Source organism: Xiphophorus hellerii, chromosome 19 (genome assembly GCF_003331165.1).
Source record: "Xiphophorus hellerii strain 12219 chromosome 19, Xiphophorus_hellerii-4.1, whole genome shotgun sequence".
Lineage (NCBI taxonomy): Eukaryota > Metazoa > Chordata > Actinopteri > Cyprinodontiformes > Poeciliidae > Xiphophorus > Xiphophorus hellerii.
In genome coordinates this window covers 11,137,349-11,158,882 of record NC_045690.1, presented here as the reverse complement: position 1 = coordinate 11,158,882, position 21,534 = coordinate 11,137,349, and the positions used below count along the sequence as shown (strand labels likewise).

At 38.6% G+C, this 21,534-nt stretch overlaps 1 protein-coding gene across 3 annotated transcripts in view; it reads right to left on the bottom strand.

Moving 5' to 3' along the window:
* The window catches only part of LOC116709088 (cysteine-rich motor neuron 1 protein), a 41,245-nt gene that overhangs the window by 7,910 nt on the left and 11,801 nt on the right, over window positions 1–21,534 (bottom strand). For 2 of the 3 annotated variants that reach the window (XM_032547389.1, XM_032547391.1), the window contains 7 exons: window positions 15,169–15,411; window positions 10,840–11,019; window positions 7,670–7,873; window positions 6,750–6,878; window positions 6,393–6,546; window positions 3,030–3,151; window positions 1,915–2,133 (listed from right to left, as the gene is read on the bottom strand). In XM_032547389.1, coding sequence (XP_032403280.1) covers window positions 1,915–2,133; window positions 3,030–3,151; window positions 6,393–6,546; window positions 6,750–6,878; window positions 7,670–7,873; window positions 10,840–11,019; window positions 15,169–15,411 — 1,251 coding nt within the window. The remainder of the gene's footprint in view (window positions 1–1,914; window positions 2,134–3,029; window positions 3,152–6,392; window positions 6,547–6,749; window positions 6,879–7,669; window positions 7,874–10,839; window positions 11,020–15,168; window positions 15,412–21,534) is intronic. The other variant, XM_032547390.1, reaches the window with a different exon arrangement.

The following is a 21,534-nucleotide window of genomic DNA, read 5'->3' as shown; positions in this document are numbered from 1 at the left end:
CATTTGTTCTGATATCTACACTTCTTTGTTTCAGCTAAAAATCCTCTGAAAGGTCCTGACTTGGAATGGGGAGTTGAAATTTATCAAGTCCCCATTCCCGAGGAATGGGGTCCCACTCCCGATGCACCTCGGGAGATAGTAGTAAACACACAACTAATATTAACTGCAGGGTATAAAAAGACTCAATTTGCACATATGCACAGAAGACATCATATCTTTCTTCGCTGTCAATCTAAATAATTTGACAAATATGTGCTGATGATGGTAGAAAACAACAAGCTTGAGGAAATATGTGAAAGCTGACCGGAGTTAGCCATAACAACCTCTGATGAATCCACTGCTTTGTGAATCTCCTGAGTGAATTGTGTTAAAATGATTGTTTATATTTTTAAGCTCTCACTCTAGTTAAAAAAATTAGGGAGGAAAAAATATGTTGTGTAATCCTATTGATGTAATAGTTTTGTTAATTAATTTGACTAATGATGAAGATACCTTTGCTTACTTTTCTTAAATAAAAAGGAGTTTTGAGGAATTTTGCCTGATTTCTAATCATTGACAACTGTATTCATAATTATGAATATGAATATATGTATTTATATTCATAAACATCATTTATATTCACAAACATCAGTAATCATCAAATCTGACATAAAGAGTAAATTACAGCTTGATTTAATCATGATCAATCAGTTACATTTTAGCAATATCTTGACACGATGAAGGTCAGAGGCGATAAGTGCAGATCACCGTCTAATAAAAAGAAGCCTCTGGCACGGTACAGAAGTCTGTTTTTTCACACACTTAGCTCAAAACATCTTTAGTGTCTCGCAGAGCAGAGCACATCTGCAAAGAGTTAGACTGTTGTCCCCTGACTAAAAAGGGTGCTTAGCAGAAAGTAGAAGACAGTCTTTCATTTCTAAATATTTGAACAGCCAGCTGAGTCACCCCTCTATAAATATCCCTTACAAGTGGGAGAGTTGTGGATATAAAAGTGTGGGTGTGGATCAGTGAGCCTTCCAGTTCCAAAAAAACACATAGAGAGTGTGACTGTGCCGAATTGAGAGGCCATGAAGTTTAAAATCTAAGAGTTGAATTATGATATGTTATTACCAGATGAGGAAAGTGTTTAGGTACAACTGCTGTTAGTGTGACCACACCAAGCAAATTGTGCTATGTTGTTGGAAAGGAAAGACTTTCATCAAACAGTTCCTCTCTTATCACAGTGTCTCTTGTAAGACTGTTATCGGAATAAAAAGACACATGTTATGTGTGTATCTGTGTTCCAAACCAAGTGTATGTTTCTGGCTTCAGTAGTGATTGTTTATATTTTTTTTAGATGAGGCTACAAGCAGCCAATACTGCAACTCTGATCTTAAAAGAGACATAGAAGTTTATTACTTCATTTGTTTTATGTATATTTGAACTGTGGCCACATTGGGATGGTTATTTGCACAGAAGTGGATGATTATTTACAATGAAGATGGACACTAGTGCCAACTCTGCCGTTGGCTGTTCCAATAGTCAGCAGATGTTGCTTAGTGATGTCAAGACCTAATTTGGCTAATTGGTCATAAACTCTACTCTTGATATTTTAACTATTTCTATTTGCTTTACTTTGCTTCTTTTGAAGCTAATTAATTATTTTATTCATGTTTTCTAACCCTATCTTCCTTTTTTTCTTTTTAACTGCTCCTATCTATTATTTTCTTGCTGTGTAGCAACAAAATAATAGATATTTTGGTGCAACTTGCTTGATGGAAACATAGTTGACTTGATTTGATTTTGGACAACTAAAAACTTACATTGACTTTGCTGCCAGTGCAAGCTCAATATCTAATCTTATGTTGCATTTATTGCAACAAGACATTTTCATAAAGCAGAGACATGGGAATGTTTCTCACAGTGAAGCCTTACCTTCACATGTAGGACAGCATTGGTCAGACTTGACAACAGGATGAGAGCAGCTGGGCATGGGGCATGATATGAGCACACACATCTCCCGTCCAGAGAGGCAGTAGCAGTCACGGCAGCCGTCGTGCCAGCTGTCACCCTCCTCATATCTGCGACCATTGGAAGTGAGGCAGAAACTGGGCATAATGGCTGGGACGGTCGTGCTTGGAACTTGGTCAACTTCTAGAAACACAAATATACACAGTCATGATATACAGAAAGTATGACCTTTTTGATCTTGAAAGAGAAAAACATCCAAGCAGTTCATTTTCTTTTCACTTAGAGAAAAAAATGTTCTTACTGACAGCCACATAGTTGCTTCTAAGTCATTTCACTCAGTTAGACACTGCCTTGAGTATAAGATTGTTCAAATGCACCCAAAGACCTTGTTAAGAGTAAGAAATTGCCAAGTTGTCACAACACAGCTTTTAAAGTCTGAAACAATCTGTGAACTGTTCAACTTAGGCAGATGCTTACAGGACTATTCATTTAGATTTTAGATCTGAAAAACATCAATAAATTTAAACAGGCTTCCAAAAATGTTTTCTCTTTCCTTTACATCTCCCAAATCTAAAACAGAAGCTCATTCAGAATTTTTAACTCAGGTAAACAGAGGATTATTTACAGAAGATGTTGTTGAGTTTTTGTTTGTGTTTGTAGAAAGGAACTGCTGTTCCCACTATTCAAGAAAACCAGGAGATTAAATATTTGTAATATGCCTAAATTGGAAAAATAAACACATAGCATGAAATGTAATCCAGCATCAATGTAGCACTTCACTTATTTCCTATTCATGTTGATCTTACGGTAAATGAGATGGTTTTAGCAGAGACTACTAATCAAATATCCCTACATCTACATTTGCCTTTAAAAGACCCAGTAATTTATCTTATTTAAATAAATCATCAGTTGAATGAAAACAATCTAGATGCAGTAGAACCCAGAAAACTAAATATATGATGACTCCAAGTTAGCTTATTTTGCATTTCTGTTATAACTTCTGGTGTGCTAAAACTTGGAGATGTTCTGTTTTTATCAGTGCTGAGATTAGATTCGGTACTGAAAGGTTACTTTAATACCTTTGCACATGCAGATGTTGCAGCCCTTCCTGTTCTGTCGATAGCCATTGCTACAGTACTTGTCGCAGGTGAAGGGAGGACATTTCACACAACGACACATTTCACAGCCATGTTTGTTCCTCCTGCGGGGTGAGACACACATTGAAGCACATGTGATCAAAAGTCTGTTACTACAATGGCAAATAAGCTATGATGTCCCACATAATTGTTTCAAAGACTGGATTTCTTCAAGATCTGTGAAGAAACATGGCCTTGTGACACATTGAAAGAAGTTTTCTAAAGTCACGAATAATCAACATCTGGACCAGTTTTTCTTTCTTTATACTGGTTTCTTTGGAGAATGTCAAATAAAAGTTCAACATATGAGTTGCTTGTGGTTTGAATATCATACCAGTTCTAAAGACTCTGAAAGGGGCACTTCAAAGCCAATTCAGATGCTTTCAATTCTGCCTGTTGCCATCTGTATTGCCCCAGAATCTCCAGTTGGTATATAAAAGTCTTAGTGAGCAGTGGACTGGTAAGAGTTAGGGTAGATTTTAAAACATTGTTGTTGATGTTACAGAAAAAGATGGTGGAAGAAGGGGGCTTCCGATGGCCAACCTGATAATATACAGTTTTACTTGAATGGAAAGTTATAAGTATAGATTTCATGCAGACTGAGAAGCAGAATGAAATGCAGAAGCTGGAAACAGTTGGATTCTATTATCTGCCCAATAAACATGGATGGGATACAGCTTGATTTTATCAAATCACAGATAAAAGAATAAACTGTATCCACCTCTTTACCATTCACTCAGCTTTCCTCTTTATTTTTCTCTGTAGCTATAATTTTTTTATTTTGATTCTTATGCTATTTCATTAAACCCAAATAATGACACCATTAATCTTCATCTGCTGAAATTAAACAGACTCCAAAATCTATAATGCACTGCATAAAGTGGATGCAAATCTCAGGCTCAGCAAACTGAAGACTCAATTCATGCTGAAACAGCAATAAGAGTGATAGAAACAACACTGTGAGTGGCCAGCCAGCGCCTCTCTGTACAAATACTGAGCGAGAGTGTGGCAACCTTATAGCAAGGCTTTGTTTAAAGATGGCATGTGGAATGCAAAGCAAGTCTTTGGGCTCCAGAGGGGATAGAGGTTCTTGGGGAGACACTGGGGAGGGGGATGGGGGGGAAGCTTATTAATAGACTGCTGGCTCAGCAGAATTTCTAATGTAATGTCTGGAAAAAAAGCCATTCATAGTCTGTGTTCACAATGTTGACATTTTTAACTAAGAAGGATAAATTACACATCTTCAGTCTCTGATTCGACTTTCTGGATGCTTTCTGCATAAGTATTCACAAATCTAAAAGTTTTTTTAATCACATTACTGCCACAAGTTTCAATATAATTTATTGGATGTTCTTATGACAATCAGAAATTAGTTCATAACTTTGAAGTGAAAATAAATGGATACATAACTTGTTTTTGCCAAAAGAAACACAACGAGTCAAATTTGTGTTAGTCTCTCACCTCGGATCCAAGTAAAATACTTTGAAGTTTGTGGTTGTTCATCTTACAACATATGAAAAAGTTCATAAAGTACAAAAAAAGGCTAGTGCAAAGAACTTTATATAAACTGGTAATTCTAGAGGAAATTCTTCAAAACACGCCTAATCCATTTTCCAGGGTTTGTTTTTCTCCTAGTTTGGATTTGAACACCAAAAAACTCAGAGGATGTCATCAAGTGATCATTATAACTTGGTTTTTGTTTTGCTTCATGGTAACTACAATCAGGAGTGTGAGAGGACAAATCTGCACTGTGAGACACACAGGCTCTCAGAGGATTTCAGACCTCTAAGGCAAGACACAAACAGCTGCTTAGGAAGGATAAAACAAAGACTTCCTGCTCTTCTTTCTGCCCCCACAGGATCCTTCTCATACTTTCTTCCTTTCTTTGCAACTATATTAGGCCTGTCTTCAGCCATAGCTCCCGGATGCAAGGCTGGATATTAGAAGTATCAAGACTGTATACGTTTCTTGTAGTTGTCTTTAGTCCTGATGCAATTTTGATCGTTGCATTGAGACAGGATGATGATTTATGAAATAAGACTAGTGCCTGGGGACTAAGCATACTGGCACAGAGCGCTCCCAGATGTTTGATTGGGCTAAATGGGATTAGGAGGGGAAAGAGTTGCAGGGAGCTGAAAGGCTAACGTGGACCCCACAGAAACATAATCACACTCAAAAAGAGACACACTCATTCACAGATTCAGAATCCTGGGAATGGCCACCAAGGTAGATGGGTGCTTTGATCGCAGATGCCAAATAGCTGCTGACATACTGACTAATGAGCAAGCACAGCCTGCAAGGTAATGCTCGATAAGATTCAATAAGCACTCAACTGATTATATAAACACAGCAATTTACTGTGCACACAAGAGGTGACAGGTCTAAAACACATAAAGCATTTGATTAACATGGTTCTTAAAAAAATTGATGAAGTCCTCTCCCACACCCCGATAAAGAAAATAAAAATTTCTGAAGTTCAATACCCGTAAGTTTTGAACTTATGGATTTGCTCATTGCTTTCATATGAGTTTTAGTTAGAATACTGGACTTCTGTGTAACATTGCAACTTAGGGTCTTTTCCATTCATTTTCTGTCAACTTCCTGTACTTGACAATAAGGCCTGCTTGGAGTGACTCCCCCTCAGTTAATCTGAATGACATATTATGCAAAAAAAGAAATGATCTATGATTTAGTTTGATTTAATTGATAGTTATTCTATGTGACTTACAAATTACTTGTATTTATCTAATGAATTAATTAATCTAATAAATGTATTGCATACAATTTATATGCCTCCAATTTTAATAATTTAGATAATGTCTACATGATTAGATATGAATAAATTAGGATTAAGTTAAAACTGATTCAGTCAGCTGGACAAATCTGGCTCATTAACACAATGCAGGCACTGACATAATCAGTAAAATATGCATTAAAATTGTTTCTCATTTAATCAAGGGAAAGCATAACAGTCAACATTTTAGCTGCATAAAGTGCTTTCAGCAGATTACAAGTTGCAGGGGCTTAGTCTTTATTAGCTGCTCATTAGTAGTTATCAATTGTCAAAACAGTTGCGAAACGTGCTTCTGGCAGATACAATCTGATGCATTGTCGGGTCAAAGTTTTCAGGTACAAAACAATACGAAACCACAAAATAGTGAAGGTACAAAACAACCTGCAGAGTCAACAGAAACAGATGACTTTAAACAGGCTGAAACCCTGGGCCTGTTTAAACAGATGTTTAGACAGATGAGAATAACTGGATTTGAGTGATGAGAAACCCATTGGGTAATCAGGTGAACATACACATATCCATAAGGGCAGGTCTTTGTGCAGGTCAGGGTTCGGCACTTGGGAGTGGGGATGCTGCACTCACACACCTCGCAGCCCAAATCATCCTTCTCATATCCCGATGGACATTGCAGAGAACAGTACTTTCCCAAGTCAGGACAGGAGTCATCTGAAAGAGTTGAATTAGAAAGGTCATCTTATAAAGCTTCAGAAAAGCAAAGACATAGTGTGCTATTTGGCTGTGCACATGAAGATTCCGCTGACAGAGCGGAGCATTTATCATTTTCAACAAGAAAATGATAAATGTTTATATCAGATGTTTATTACACTAAAATCAATTCCTTGAGATTTCAAACCAAAGGTAAAACTTACTGTTGAGACACTGGCAGAGGAGGCACCCATTGTGGTCTTGTTGGAAGCCATAGGGGCATTCAATCCCTGAAAGGGAGCAATTTTCCAATGGTGGACACAGCAATGGGCTAACTGTTTCATAGGATGGCTCTGCAAAATGAAAGAACAGTGACAGACATAGTATTATGACATAAAAATATAACTTTATCAAACATAAATGAGCATTTGTTTAAACCCCCTCTGGTGCAACATCTAATCTTTCTTTCCATCTATGATAGCTACCTATTTGCACATTTACAATGCTCTAAACAGCAATTACAGATAACTGCAGAGCAATTACACTACAGTAAGGTAGGTTACACTCTAAGATGGGATGGTACGTCTGTGTGTTACTTAGTGGCCTCCCATTAATAAGTTTAATGTGTCTGGCACTCGCAGAAGCTTCAGTCTGCCAGTTTAGATGAAAAAGCATCCCCGGGGGCTTAATGCAAATTCACGCATGGCTCCAGACTGTCTTGTGTTTGAGCCAACTTTACTGTAAATCTGCATTATAAATAAAAATAGAACAACTGAACCGTTCTTGGGACATTCTGTAGGAGGAGTGGCTCGTCGAGCTGTAATTAATTTTACAAAGAAAGAAAAGATCAACCTCAATTATGTAGCCTCCTGCTTTGAAAGCATGCCGTAACCTCATCCACACAGGTGGGTCTCATTTTGGTGGGCAAGGGCAATAAAGAAATACAAAGAACCCTACAGCTTGAAGAATGCACTATGGCCTCCCCTTTAATGAGCCCATGCCGATATATTCTTTGTAGTAAAGCTGCAGGGCCACAAGAGCCTTACCCGTGTGGTATGTGGGTTAATGTGTAGCTCAGAGAATTTGGCTGTCTATTAAACTTAATAAATACGACAGGATGCTTGGTTGGAAAGCCCTCAGATACCTTCGCAGAAGGGACAGCATTCTCCAGGAATTTTTACAGGGTTCTGGCAACTCTGTTTGCAGGCCATGGCTGTACAGTGTGGATCCCCATCCACACACTGACAGAATGTGCAGTCGTCTTCTTTCCACTGTTCCTCGTGGGTTCGGAGTTTGTTATTCACCCAGCAACTAGCCTTAGTGCTGTCCATCGACATCAACTCAACATCTGAGGAAGAAAAATACACATCCATTATACCTTCTGGTACAAAAGTAAAGTAAGAAAGGAACATTTTATGTACTTTTGTTTTGTGAAGCTGTGTTTTTAGTTTACTTGGGTGTCAAAATAAAACCATTTTCAGAGTTGATTCTCCATTCTCGTCTGCAGCTGATGCAGACAGTAAAAAGCAGGGAGTCCCCCGGAAGTCAATAAGATACTGAGACTTTCGTTTGAACAAGAGCCAACGACAAAGCACTCTTGAATTTGGGAAATATAAACATGAGCTTAAATGTTTGCGGTACAGCTATGTTATTACAAGTAAGGTTTTCTAAAGTGCAACACAGACAGGCTTTAAAGTTTCACAATATCTAGTCCCTACAGAATCCACTCTAGTTTTTGGCAAATACTACAACTTCTTTGTTCAAATCTTAGTTGTGAATCCCCAAGGCCCCCGGTCAAAGGCCAAGCCAGACTTCTAATATATCAATTGTCTCGCTGAAGAAAAGAAAGTGCTTTTGTAGATTTATTCATTAACCTTGAGTAGAAGCCATAAAGTTTTGCGACAGTTTTACAGTTAACCTGATGAGTTATTCTGCTCACTTTTAAGTAATGGATGACAGTGAAGGCAAGCTCTTAACCTTGCTTTTATTTGCCATTTTTAAACATCTTAGGCACAATCTTAATGTATGTAAATCTAAAACCATGGATATTTCTGTTTTTTATGAAAAAAAAAGTTTAATGTGTGAGTATGAAAGACATAAAGGTAGCAGTTTACGGTGTACAAGAGCAATACTGAAATTGTGATTGCTAAAATCCCATTCAGTAGACTGAGATTGGCCTAAGCTGATTTTTATTCACTCAATGTATACCTAATGCCTTCATAAAGTGTACCAGTTCTGCGTTAACAAAAATATTGATGTTTACTTTTGCACTGAAAGCAAATGAAGTCAGAAGAATTGTTGGAACACGTCTGTGGTTCATTCAACTTTTGAGACAGCAAGAGAGATCAACAAACTGCAGTCTTGGTGTTTGATCAAACTGCTGTTTTAGTCATGCTGGCATCGCTAACTATCCATCTATTGTTTATACCCGTTTATCCTTGCACGGTTGCGGCAGGGGATATGGGTGCTGGTACCTTTCTTCAATGGTCATTGGGCTAGAGAGGGGGATACACTCTGCACAGGTTGCCAGTCTATCACAGGTCAACACAGGGCCACAGGAAAAACAACCCTGCACACACACAATCACTCCTAAGGGCAAGTTAGAGACACCAATTATCCTACTATGTGTATTTTTTAGGTTCAGACAGAATCAATGCCTGTAAGAGAAGACTGGGCAAATTCAATGCAAAAAGACCCCAGGCCAGGACTCAAATTCAGGATCTTCTTACAGAAAGGCATCAAAGCTATACAAACTGCTAATAACAGCACTAGCCATGCTAACTTCTAAAATAAGACAGTTTATTAAGATCATGAGCATGGCTAAAGCAATAAATTGGTCTTCATTTTAAATATTATCAAAAGCCTGTTTTACATTAGCTAATCTCTCACAGACTTTAGCTACTAACAATTTAATTTTTACTTCTTAGTCATACAGCAGATGTGTTCAAAGTGCGGCCTACTGGCCATTTATGGTTCGCTGTAAAACTTTGGGTGCACCCCCCCAAGCAAACTTCTAGAATGGAACAAAACTGGCATACAGGCATTTCATTTACACTTTTTCATTTTTCAGGGCAACATATTTTATAAATCACATCTTCTTAAAAAAATATTAGGTGCAAAAAATGTATTCCCATTAATTATGGTGCAACTAGAGCCACAAATAACCTAGGTTTTCTCAAAAGCAAATCTCACTTTTCAAATGAGACATTTTTTTAGTATGATATTGAGCAGAGTAAAGAAAAGGTACAAAACTTTCGTTTTAATAATGTTATAAAAATATACGAATATTTGTGGCCCTCAAGGGCTTTGGCCCTCATGGCAAAAAGTTTGGACACCACTGTCATACAGGGTGTTCTAAAAGAGCATTGTGTGATTAATCATTCAAAGGTTTTTGTTTATTTATGTATTGATAGCCTTTATTTGATTTTAAGTCAAATTGATTTTCTGTTAGAGCAGCATTCAAATCATCCAAAAGACTCCACATTTCAAGGTGATCCTCCAACGCTCCAACTTTTGCCTTCTATCCTTTCTCATGCATTTGATTAACTGTAGGTATGCTGGCAGAGGCCAATGTTGGCTGCAATCTCTGTCCACAGGCTCCTGACTGACTATAATGTGGTTGCCAGATGCACTGCAAGACCTTTTCTTTTCCTAAGCCAAACTGACATAGCAAAGCTGCCTACCTGGCTTTGAGTGCATGCCTCACAAATTAGACCTGCCCAAGATCTTGAACAGAAATTAAAATTCAAAAGAAGATCATGAGCATGGCTAAAGCAGTGATAGGAAAGAGATCTGAAAGATCAATTGTAGCTTATGTTCTTTAAATGTACTTACATTTTATTTTCTTATGTAACTTTCTGAACTTGCTCATAAGGTTTAACAAAAATAGTCAGGGGAAACCACAATAGATGTGAAAGAAAATTGGAAAAGTAGTGCCCTAAGAAGTGGGCATCTGTGTCATAATTTTATTTATCTGTAGATGTCCAGTTTACGTGGATATGTCACTAACAGAAATTGCTCTACAAAATCTCAGTTTTTCAGATCAAAAACCAAAACATTTGGTTATCACTGTAAATCCGGTTTTCAAAGTTTGCTATTTTGCAAAGCCTTTTTGAAAGTCTCAGGGTTTGTTCTCACTAAAAACTGAAGGTGAACTGGTGGTGCAAACAGAGCAGAAAATCAGCATTTTTCAAAAATACCAACATTAATTTAGAAAAGGGCCTTGGGCTCTTTCATTAGAATAATGTGATGGTTCAGCAAAATCTTGAACTAAATTGACACATTTCAGTGAAAGAATGGCTTGGGTGTGTGTACCTATGCAAACGGGGCAGCACTCGCCCTCTGGAATGTAGAACTTTTCACAGTCCAGCTCACCACACTCGGCTTTGGAGCAGAAGGAGATTCCTCCGCGGCACTGACACAGCCAGCAGGGGTCCATGCGGTATACCTCTCCTTCTGAGAACTTTTTGCCATTGAAGACACAATTTGGAGAAACTGCAAAGACAAAAATAGAGTTAGTATTAAACTAAATTTTATATAGGAAGGACAATTATAAACACACTGGGGTTTGGGAGTAAGTACACAATACGTTGTCCTTCATGCTTAAGTCCAACTCCTGACCACATTAGAAAAATAGTACAGTTGTCAGCAACATCTTCTTCATCAGTGAGAGGCTGTCACAACTGTGCATGAAAACAACCTATTCCTGAATAAATTATCTTGTATTATTGATTGAATTGTGCAATCCATCACATGCAAACCTAAACTCTGATAACCACAAATTACATTTATCAGAAAATGAAAGTGGGTTTATGGTGAGGAATTTCACAGGGACTTAATAAGTCTTGAAAAGGTTGAGGACTCAGTCAGAATCTTTGGTAGACTCTGAGCTCAGTTCTCTGCTGACTCTATCCACACCTGGGCCTGAATTTCTCCAACAGAATGCAAGCATTTAGAGCCTCTTCAAGAGGCATTCTGTAAGCTATGAAACACAATTATCCTGGATTAATTCACCATTAGAAACCTGAATTCAGTTTCTCTACATGGTTAACAGGTACTGAGGTGTCTATCAAAATAACATCTTACCTAACATGGTATGTTTTCATCAATACACAGATGCCTCACATTAAATTAGAATGTGGCTATTCCATGAATTCAATTTGAAAATTAATTACAGAAAGAGTGTTTATTTCTGTTACAGATAATGATTATGGCTTTTAGCTGATGAAAACCTTTCAGTTTCTCACAAAATATGAATATAGACTCAATATGTTTAGTCTAGTGTCTTTAACCTTTCTCTAGACAATATCCCATAGGTTTTCTAGTCAGTGAAGCTCAGTGTTACCAAGATCATTACACATTTTGCTATGTTTGGCAGTGTGGTCAAGTAAAATGTCCAGCTGGAAAGTAAAAGCAGCATCTAAATAAAGTTTGGAGAAACCTAACACTAGATCACAAGCAACTTGAGCTCTTTTTTGAGATCATCATTTTCAATCTGCAAGCTACATATGTTCTTTACACCTCACAATCAGCTGAAAGGACCTGACATGAAGTTGATCCTCCGATATTGTATCTTTAATACACCTGGGGAGTAAGTCCTTAAGCCATAGAGACTATGAACTGGTTGACTGGTTGCATTGAGAAAAGTTATGATCAAGCAATCGAATACAGGACAAAATCACCAGCAAAGTCATGAACTTTGAAGACTAAGCAACAGTCTGGTCTCTGGTTCTAGAATGGCTTGTTAAAACAAATGTAACAATTATAACTCCTCTCCTATATAGGAGGGTTGCTTCATGGACCTCTCAAAGCAGGGGCTATGCATGTTGCTTGTGTACATTTTTCTAAATAACTGTTTCCTCCCACCTAACTTTCCATTAAGATGCTTAGCAGCCAGCTTTCTTTAACAATAACCTTTGTGTTACACCCTTCTTAAGAAAGGGTCAATCACTATCTGCTAGATAACTGGTGTCTTGGATAGTGTAGATCAAAACATAAAATCTCTAGATTAATATCCTTTTAATGATGATGTAAAATAATTCATCATGGGAATTAACAGAAATTAATATCTTTCTCTCAATGTGCAGTGAGTTTTTGAATAGAATTACTGAATTTCAGTTTTGAAGATACTTTAATTTATTAAGATGCACATGTATGTGAGAAAGTGTTACAGAAGACAACCTACTGTCTTAAGGTAACATTTCTTGAACTGATGTGGGAGTCTTTTGTAGTCATAAATGAGATCAGAGGTCATGCCTGCATCTGTACACCATACCTTTAGGCGGATAATCAAAAGCCTCCTCGCCAAATGACCCCATGCCTCCCGACAACCAGCACTGCGCTCCTAATACGAAGCAGGTGGGAGTTGAAAGTAAAGCAGGGGATTTGTTGATCTTTTATTACTCTCCTTGTCCATTTTTCACCCTTCTCTTCCCTTTCATTCTCCGTTCCTTTTATCCCACTTATGTGTGCATCAGAACAGACCAGAGAAAATGCAATAAGTGCTTCAGCCCGGCTAAATCAAAAGGGAAGGCAATGGCCTTTTAACGCTCAGAGAAGCAATAGGAAGTCACTTTAAGGGGATGCTCACATGTGATTTCCTGAGCTTTTGTTAATGGTAATCCCTTAAATAACATGTGGCGCAGAGTTTAAATTCCAGTCGTGCTTTATGCTGTTCATTCTTCAATAAATTGATATGAGGATTTGATGTGGAGATAGATGGACTCGAAAACAATGAGCAGAAGTCTATCTAAAATCGTGACAGTGGTGAGACCAAAACATTGTTTTTTCTAAAAAATAAATAGTGGATGGGAAATTTAACTTCTATCTTTAATGCATCTTAAAATCTTTTGAGGACAGTTGTTGGCTGCATGCTCAAAACAAGATCAAGTCTTCCATGGTGATCTCAGCCTCATTGCTTAACATCAGAATGAATCTTATCATCATGTGCAATGTGAGTAAAGTCTGACATCATGGGACATTTTCTGTGAATGTGCCAATCAGAGTGTTAAGAAACAGCAGTTAAACAGGATCATCTGTGACATCATGTTATTGGTCCAGAACAGTGTTGGAAGTTTTAGAAACTACAATAGTTGTTCAGTCAGTAGAAGAATACCTTCCATTGTTTATGGAAGCCAAAATTCACTAAGTGCATTTGGTAATTGCACACACTCATCCTGGCTAAAAATGAGCCCCTCGACCCAGCCATGGAAACAATCCAATCGTTCCATACCACTAACAGAAATACAAGACAGGGTGTGCTAAAATGTCTTTCATTGGAGGATGGTGTCTCAAGTGATTTAGTCATGCTGTGTCAATGTTGCTTCAGAAAATTTACAGAGGGGACTCTGTCTGTGCTTTTGTCCACTTCCCTTTCTGTGGAGCTTTCTGACACTGCAGGCAGTCATGCAGGGCCTAACGGACAGTAGAAGCAACACAAAAGGCATCAAGCCCCAGGTCCAAAAAGCAGCGGACACTTGTTATCAAAACACTGATCCTGTGGCCCCCACGGCTGCCATTCAGCCCCCGCCAGCATGCCGGACTCGATTACCCTCCCCACTGGCAGACTGGAGCACATAAAAAGCATTCCCATCAATGAACTGTTGAACCTTTTCCCCTCTGGATGTGTGACCAGACAGGAACCCTTTGACATTGCACTCCTGTTCAGAAAATTCATAGCCTAAGCACTTTTCTGGTCACCAGGCTTGTTAAGTCTATTAATTCCAGGACACGGCACACATTTATACATCTGGATGAGTCAGAATGGGAACTTGTTCTGTTGGTAAAACACTGAATATTTGTTGGGCGGGCAGAGTAAACAGGCCAGTACCGCAGGTCCCCTCCCTGCTGGCACTCCTGATTGCCTGTGCTCTACAAAACTCAAGATTTGAGAACTGTAGTTTTCTTTTCCTCCTGTTACTGTATCATTTTTCCCCTTTTATGTCCCATCTCTTTAGGTTATTTGAAAAAAATTCCAAGTCTCTAAAGTAATAGGCCAGGTAATAGGTAAAAGCCAACATTGCTGTTTTCATTCTTTTACACATGATATGACTCTTTTTTTCTGCATACATGGTCAACAAGCACAAAACAATCTGGTCCAGATTGTGACCACTGTGATGTCCGCTGAGAGTCCTGGTGGACCCAAGTGGACCACTACAGATGACAAAATTAATGTCACATGCAGGCTTTGTTCTCCCATAGCTTCTGTTTTTAGAATGTGTTTCTAACAGAAAGGCTATTGCTGACACACTGCCTCCCTTTTTGATATTTGAGTGGTGGAAATCCAGTTTATTCTGTTCCCCTGGCCATTAGTTTAAAATACCCAGTATAATCTAGGTTGTACAAAATGAACATGAAAAATGAGCTATCTACAGCTGGTAAGGTATTGGCTACTTATACCCTTCTAACAGAATCTTACTTAGAAAATCCTGAACTATTTCTTATAAACTCTGGGGGAAATTGACTCAGCACTCCTAACACTTCCCATCTAATCAGCAACTTTCCTTTTTTCTATTCAGCAGGGGAAAGCCTCATGCAGGGGGGAATAATTACCTCCAGATCAATGAAGTACCTCCCACCAACTGTGCAACTGCTTCTGTGAAGGAGAGCAATCAAAGTGTGTGGTATGTACTTCAGTGGAATTACCTTTCTGACACTCAAAGACGTCACAGCAGTCTCCTGGCCGACCGCTAGCCAGACTGATCAGAACAGCGTGCTGGCCGCTTGGACAGTGGGTTTTGTTGCAAGCACGGAAATCACATGTGCACTGGGGCAGCATGGAGGGGCAGCACCCAGCAGGGGGCGTGTAGCTCTTGGTCAAGAGCGACCCTTTAGGGCAAGAGGGCAGCTGCAGGGCAGGACATGTCACCCCAGCACACCTCAGCTCCTCTGAAAAACAAAAAAAACATGACTTATGTTAACATTATAAATGTGTGTAATACCATTTTCTGGAGCTCTGGGCTCTGACAGTACAAACACTGTTCTCGCCGAGGAAGAGGTGGAGACTGCTTCCACCATGTGAGAGTGCAAATCTGCAAGACAGCTGGCTGCTTGCAGTGTCAGTTGAGTCACTTCAGAAAGGTGCTGCTGCAGAACTCTGCACGCAGTCATCAGATCCTCACTTCAGTCCAGGGCAACTTTTACTGCAACCTGTCAGGAAAGTGAGAGCACAGGCAGCTCTCTCTGGACATGACACAGCACTCCACAGATCCTGTCGACGCGACTCTGATCCCACTCTCCTTGGCTCGTATTGCCCACAATCCAAACAGTTTCTCATGCTCTAAAACCCAGTCATTAATAGTAGCCAACCTTGAACAGAGCTTTGCTTCATAGCAGTTTAAAGACTCTCCTTCACTTAGCATACCAGGCTGCGTTTGTCTATTCATCTGCAGAGACAATATAATGGCTCTGATAGCCATTTTGGGGGGGAATGTAGTGTGCAGCCAATATGGGCGGGGGGCTCAGTAGTGTATTTTGGAACCTTTTCAGGAAAATAAAAGTAGCACCCTCTTTTTTCAGATATTGCTTGAGAACAGTTGTATGCTTCCAAAACAAGGCATTACTTAACCTGAAGGGACATGCTTATTTTGGTTCTCCCTGTTACTGTAATGTTACCAGGACATAGAGAGGTTGAAAGCAGATTGATGCTCCAACTGTAACCAATCAGTCTTTCCTCATTTCCTGTTGCAAATACTGGGACCATGAAAGCCACTTTTGCCACTATGAGCAGTGATCATGGATAACAATGAGCACAGACCTGCACCTCCAATGAAAAATAATAATAATAACAAAAAAAACCATGACATTGACAGAAGAAACATGTGAACAAATGATTGCACTAAGTCAAACCAAACTGTTCATGATTTTGTTATGAGAAATGCTTGACAATCTTTGCATACATCTGGTTTTTGAGGAGAGGAAATTAAACAGGCTCGAGGTTGCGTAACACTGCTTGGGGTTGTGGTTTTGTAAAGTTTCCAGAGTTTTGTTGTAGGCCTTCCTAAGACAACAGTCTTTTATGATGTGTCTCAAAAGACAGGTAAGCAGGTGGTTTGCTGCTCTATGCTGCATATAGCCAAAGAAAACTCAAGTCACTTTCTCTGGCATATCGTTGAGAAGGACCCTAGAAATTGTATGACTAAGGGTTTTTAAACCTTGAAGACATACCTTGTATTTTTTTAAAGTGGATTTTTGTGATTTTGTTATTGGTAGTAGTTAATCATTTCAGTAGTTAAGTAGTTTTCAATTGCAATTAATCACAAATAATCAATATAGGTTTTAATCCTAAAACCTATATTGACAAAATAAGCCTAACCCTTTTCAATTCAGAAACCGTTTTTGTTGCTAAAGTATAGATGAAAAGTGGTATTATACCCATTCAGCTTCCAAGTGTTTAGGAACCTCTTATAATTTATGCAACTTCGTATTTGCTTCTTTGTATTTGCAAAAATACAAAAGAAGCCGTTTGTGCTGCTCCAATATGTTTTGCATTGAGATGGTATTTTGTGAAAGGTGTGAATGCGTAGTGATTGATTAACCTCTACTATAGCATTGAATCCCTTCAATTTGACTTGTCTTAAATTTCTCAAATGAAACTTTTTAAACTAACTTGTTGGAAAGTCATGTCGAAGAATAATTACTATCCCTTTCATAAATATAATCAGTGGAGCTTCTTTAGTTTCCACACTATAACCCTCTGTGGTTCTAGCGACTGGAAATGTTGCAAAATCATCAAAAGTGTTTTTCTTGAACATGATGTAAAATTACTTCACTTCTTTTAGCCAGCTGACTGCCAGTGTCAAAAGACTCTGGTGGTGGCCATATTGCATTACCCTGTGCTCCAAACAGCCAGAGAAATATTCAGTCACTCTGGTACTCACTCTGGAATCTCTTTGAAATTACTTTTTAACTATAGTAATTTTTATTGTGATTTTGAGACTCAAAACTTTTTTACTCTTCATTAAATGTCAAAAGCCTTAAAAAAATCATTTTAAAAAATAGTCTACTCTCCTGCAATGCGGTTACCTGCCTGACCTCAAGTAAAGAGGTCCTTTGATTTGGTGGGTGGAGGGATCTGATGGCTGAAATTGAGAAGAAGCAAAACGTTCAGGTTTTCTGGCTCTGGATGAATACAGCAGGAGTGTGAAGTATCTGTACTGTACTGTTTACTCAGGCTACCTGGGAACAGTGAACAGAGCTACAAAGCTCTCATTGATAAACTCAGTTACTAAATGGTGTCATAGCAAAAGGAGGGAAACCCCCAGAATCAACGTTAGGCTACAACACTTTCCAGGGTTTTTGGCCAATTTTCTAGACTGAAATTAAATAAACTTGGAACTGCTGATTGCCCGGTGTTTTACATTAAAAAAAACGTCTAACACAGTCCACTGCTGCTCAGTTGAACCCATTTTGCATTAGAAAGAAAACTCCAAGCTTTTAAAAATCCACAGAAAACACTTTCTCTGTATTGTGTGTGACTCAGAGGAGGCTGATTACTCTTTGAATTGCGATAATGGCCGGGGTTAGAGAGTGCTGGGAAAAGCAGCTGGCAGACACGCCATTGTCATTTAAATGAACAGAATTGTATCCTTCTGTGGAAATGCTCCAACCCTTGCAGGTCTAATTAATATATGTTTTAGCTGGAATATTTTTAAACACAATAGGCAGCCACAGAGGTTGGAAAGAGTCAGCAGCAAATGGATTTTATGTTCTATCTCAATGCATAAATGGCTGTAATTAGTGAGTCAGCGACCACTGACTGAATCTTTGTAATACAATGGTGGCAATAACCCAACTTGCACAAACATAAATGAATAGATTTTGTATGCTTGATCATTTCCATATGCATATTAAGCAGATGTTCTATTTTTTGGAAAATCTAGAAAAAGTGGAATATGAAAACTATCTTGCAACCACAGATTGATCTCTTATGTAAACACAGTTTATTTCTGGCATCTCCACAGCCCATTGAAGAAGCAAAAATCCTTCACTCTAAATAGCTTATTTTGCTTCATGCTGGGTACAAGGAGCTCAGTCTTTTTCTCAAAGCAGAGCAACTCAACCGGGCAGAGGAGGCTCCGTTGACAGCCTGAGTTTACTCATGGAAAAAGTGCACAATGTGAGTTCTGTTCACCTACTGACTTTGGAAACAAATCAATGGAGAACAAAGCCCTCTCAGTCCAGCTGCCTTCCGTGGGTTCCTGGTCTATCCTCAGGTTTTATAAAGTTGCCCCACAAGGGACACATCGGGCCGTCTCTCAAATTAAGTTGAGGGGGCATGGCCCCATGCCCACCAACAGTTACAACTGAGAAAGTCTGTTTTGTTCAACCTGTACTTTCGTACATGTAAGAGGAAGCTGACTTGGACGGATTCAGGGCAAAAGGCAGAGGCAGGGTCATCAGGTAAAAGTTTAGTGAAGATTTCAGAGCTCCAGTAGAGGCTGGAGGAAACTTGGAGCATGCAGAAGCTGGCATCTCTGCATTTCTTTCCTTAATGACTTCTGTTGGTGGAAGTTATTCAACCAAAAGTAATGTGCTACTCTTAAGGATTGCCACTTCACACCCAGTAAGGTTTCCAGTTTAAATCTCAAAAAGTCCTTTCAGTGCACAAGATCTGCCAGGAAGTTTTTCTTCGACTGTTGAAAATTGTACATGTTGGATTAATTTCATGCAAGTATCAATTTTCTAGAGACTAGGTTTTGTGCTTTATAAACTTTATTGTTTCAGTGTTGCAATAGATCTTTTTGTCAGTTGTTTGTATAGTGCAGTGAAGTTTAATATAAAACATTTATGATGTAATAAAGGTGTTCAATAAGAAATAATTCAAGGTCCAATACATATGTTCTTAATGGGACATGAATCTGACGAGGTTTCTGCTAAGCAACTTAGTTTTCAATTTTGCTCTGCTGTGCTGGTCAAACAATTGCTCATCTCCATATTGCTCCTTTTTTGTTGGGTATAGATGCTCCTGGAGGATTTCTTGATCCTGCACTATAAAACCCACTAAGGACACCCATGTCCTCATGGACCCATAGGGCAACATGCAAGTGTTTGAGTGTGACAGTTAAGGGGTTAATAATGGCAGTGTTTTAGGCAAAATAGTAAAAAAAAAACCCCACTCCGTTAAACAAAATGACCTCATGATGCTTCCATGTCGACATGACACTGTACTCATGGTAGTGTTTACCTTTTCTTCTCCAAACAGTCCATTCTCCAGATGTCCTAAACACTCTATAAGGGACTTTATTTGAGAAAATCCCTCTATCCATTGAGAAAATCCCTCTATCATGTCCAATCCTACTACTAACTGAAAAATATTATTCTGTCCTTGAAGTTTTTCTTGGAGATAAGAGTCTGCCCTTTTTGGCACTAGGTCAGCTTTGGAATATTTTATTGTGCATATAGCAACACTTACACCTGCATGCTTCCATTGCTGAGGAGACAGTCTTGGGATTTGCTGAACTTTCTTGGGTGCCCTAAAGCTTTCACAAGAATTAGATGTTTTTTCTTAGGGATACCAAATTTGAACTTCACTAAAAACTAAATTTGCACTGTGTTGTGCTGTCTCAATTAATGCTTGATGCCTTTCACATTAGCCATTTTCTTAAGTGCCCAGGATCATCTATTGTGATCTATGCCAAACAAAGATGTTCCTAGAGCTGTCTAGGCAAGATACTAACTGCTTGTAATATTTTAACAGGCAAATAACTTCATATTTAAGAAGCAGGAACTCCACTACTTTTAACAAAAAATAGTTCATGCCATGATGGTTGCACAAGAATAACCTGACCTTAACCAGTGAATGAATGAATGAATGAATGAATGAATGAATGAATGAATGAATGAATGAAAAAGACATGGACATTGAGATATTCCCATCAATTCACGCCTGTGTGTGCCCAGTAGCAGTACATTCCAGAGAAACAGCTCCTTGCTGTCAGATGGCACAAAACTAGACCAGGGATGAGGAGTTTTCAAGCAAGACAGCCAGACAGTTGCAACACCATGTATGGTTGTGTCTGACACAAAATGCATGGGATAAAGCTTTGGCAAGGCTGCTGGAGGGAGTGTAAAGAGCTCAGGGCTGGTCAACGCCAATATTTTTAGGGCATACTCTTCTATCCAGTCGCCTTCAGGGGGTAAAGCATCAGTCACATTAGAAAGTTTGAACTGTTCTTTTAGTGTAGCATTCAAGGAATAGTTTTTGAAAACAATAGTCCCTTTTGCTGATCCCCTTATTAAAATCATGTAATAGAACATAAACAATTGCTCAATGAGGATGCACACAAAGTATTAGAGAGCCACACCAAACAGCAATCACGTGTTGTTTTTCAGACTAAACCCTTATGTGTCGCAAATGTAGAAAACAACTCTACGAGAGGCCTTGGCTTGCAGACAGCTGTTTGATAAATTGTGGAAGAGGCAGTTATGTGGTGCATGTTTTGGCTATGGGATCTTTTTTCCTTGCAGAGAAAAAGGGAAAATAATGACAATAAAAGATTTCGGTCAGAGAGCGACAGGAAATGGTTGAAGCTCAGCTGGGGAACTTGTAAAATGTTGTTGGCTGAAAAATAGAGAATACCAGGTGGTGATAAAAGTAGCAAAACTAATGATTACAAAGATTAATATGACAGAAAGACTGGAGAGTTATTGTGGGTTTTCTGGGTGCTCTTTTCAGTTCAAAATTGCATGTATTGGTTAGTGGCTGATAATAAAGTAGATTGACTGAAAACCAAAAATGGGAGATTTATTTTTCTCTCAATAGCCACACAGAAGCGATTCTCCCTTTTTTGTATCACTATAATCTTATACTGTGCCTTTCAAGAGAACCTTCCAAAGTCATTGTTGATGTAATTGCAAACTTCAACATTTTAATTTGAATTTTATGTTGTAGATTATTGGTAATGTACAATTAAAAAAAGATTAATAATAAATAATTATGAAGTAGAATTTTTTAGTAGTTTTTAAGGCTTTTTGCAAAGAAAATTTAAGATCTTTGTATTTCTACTCATA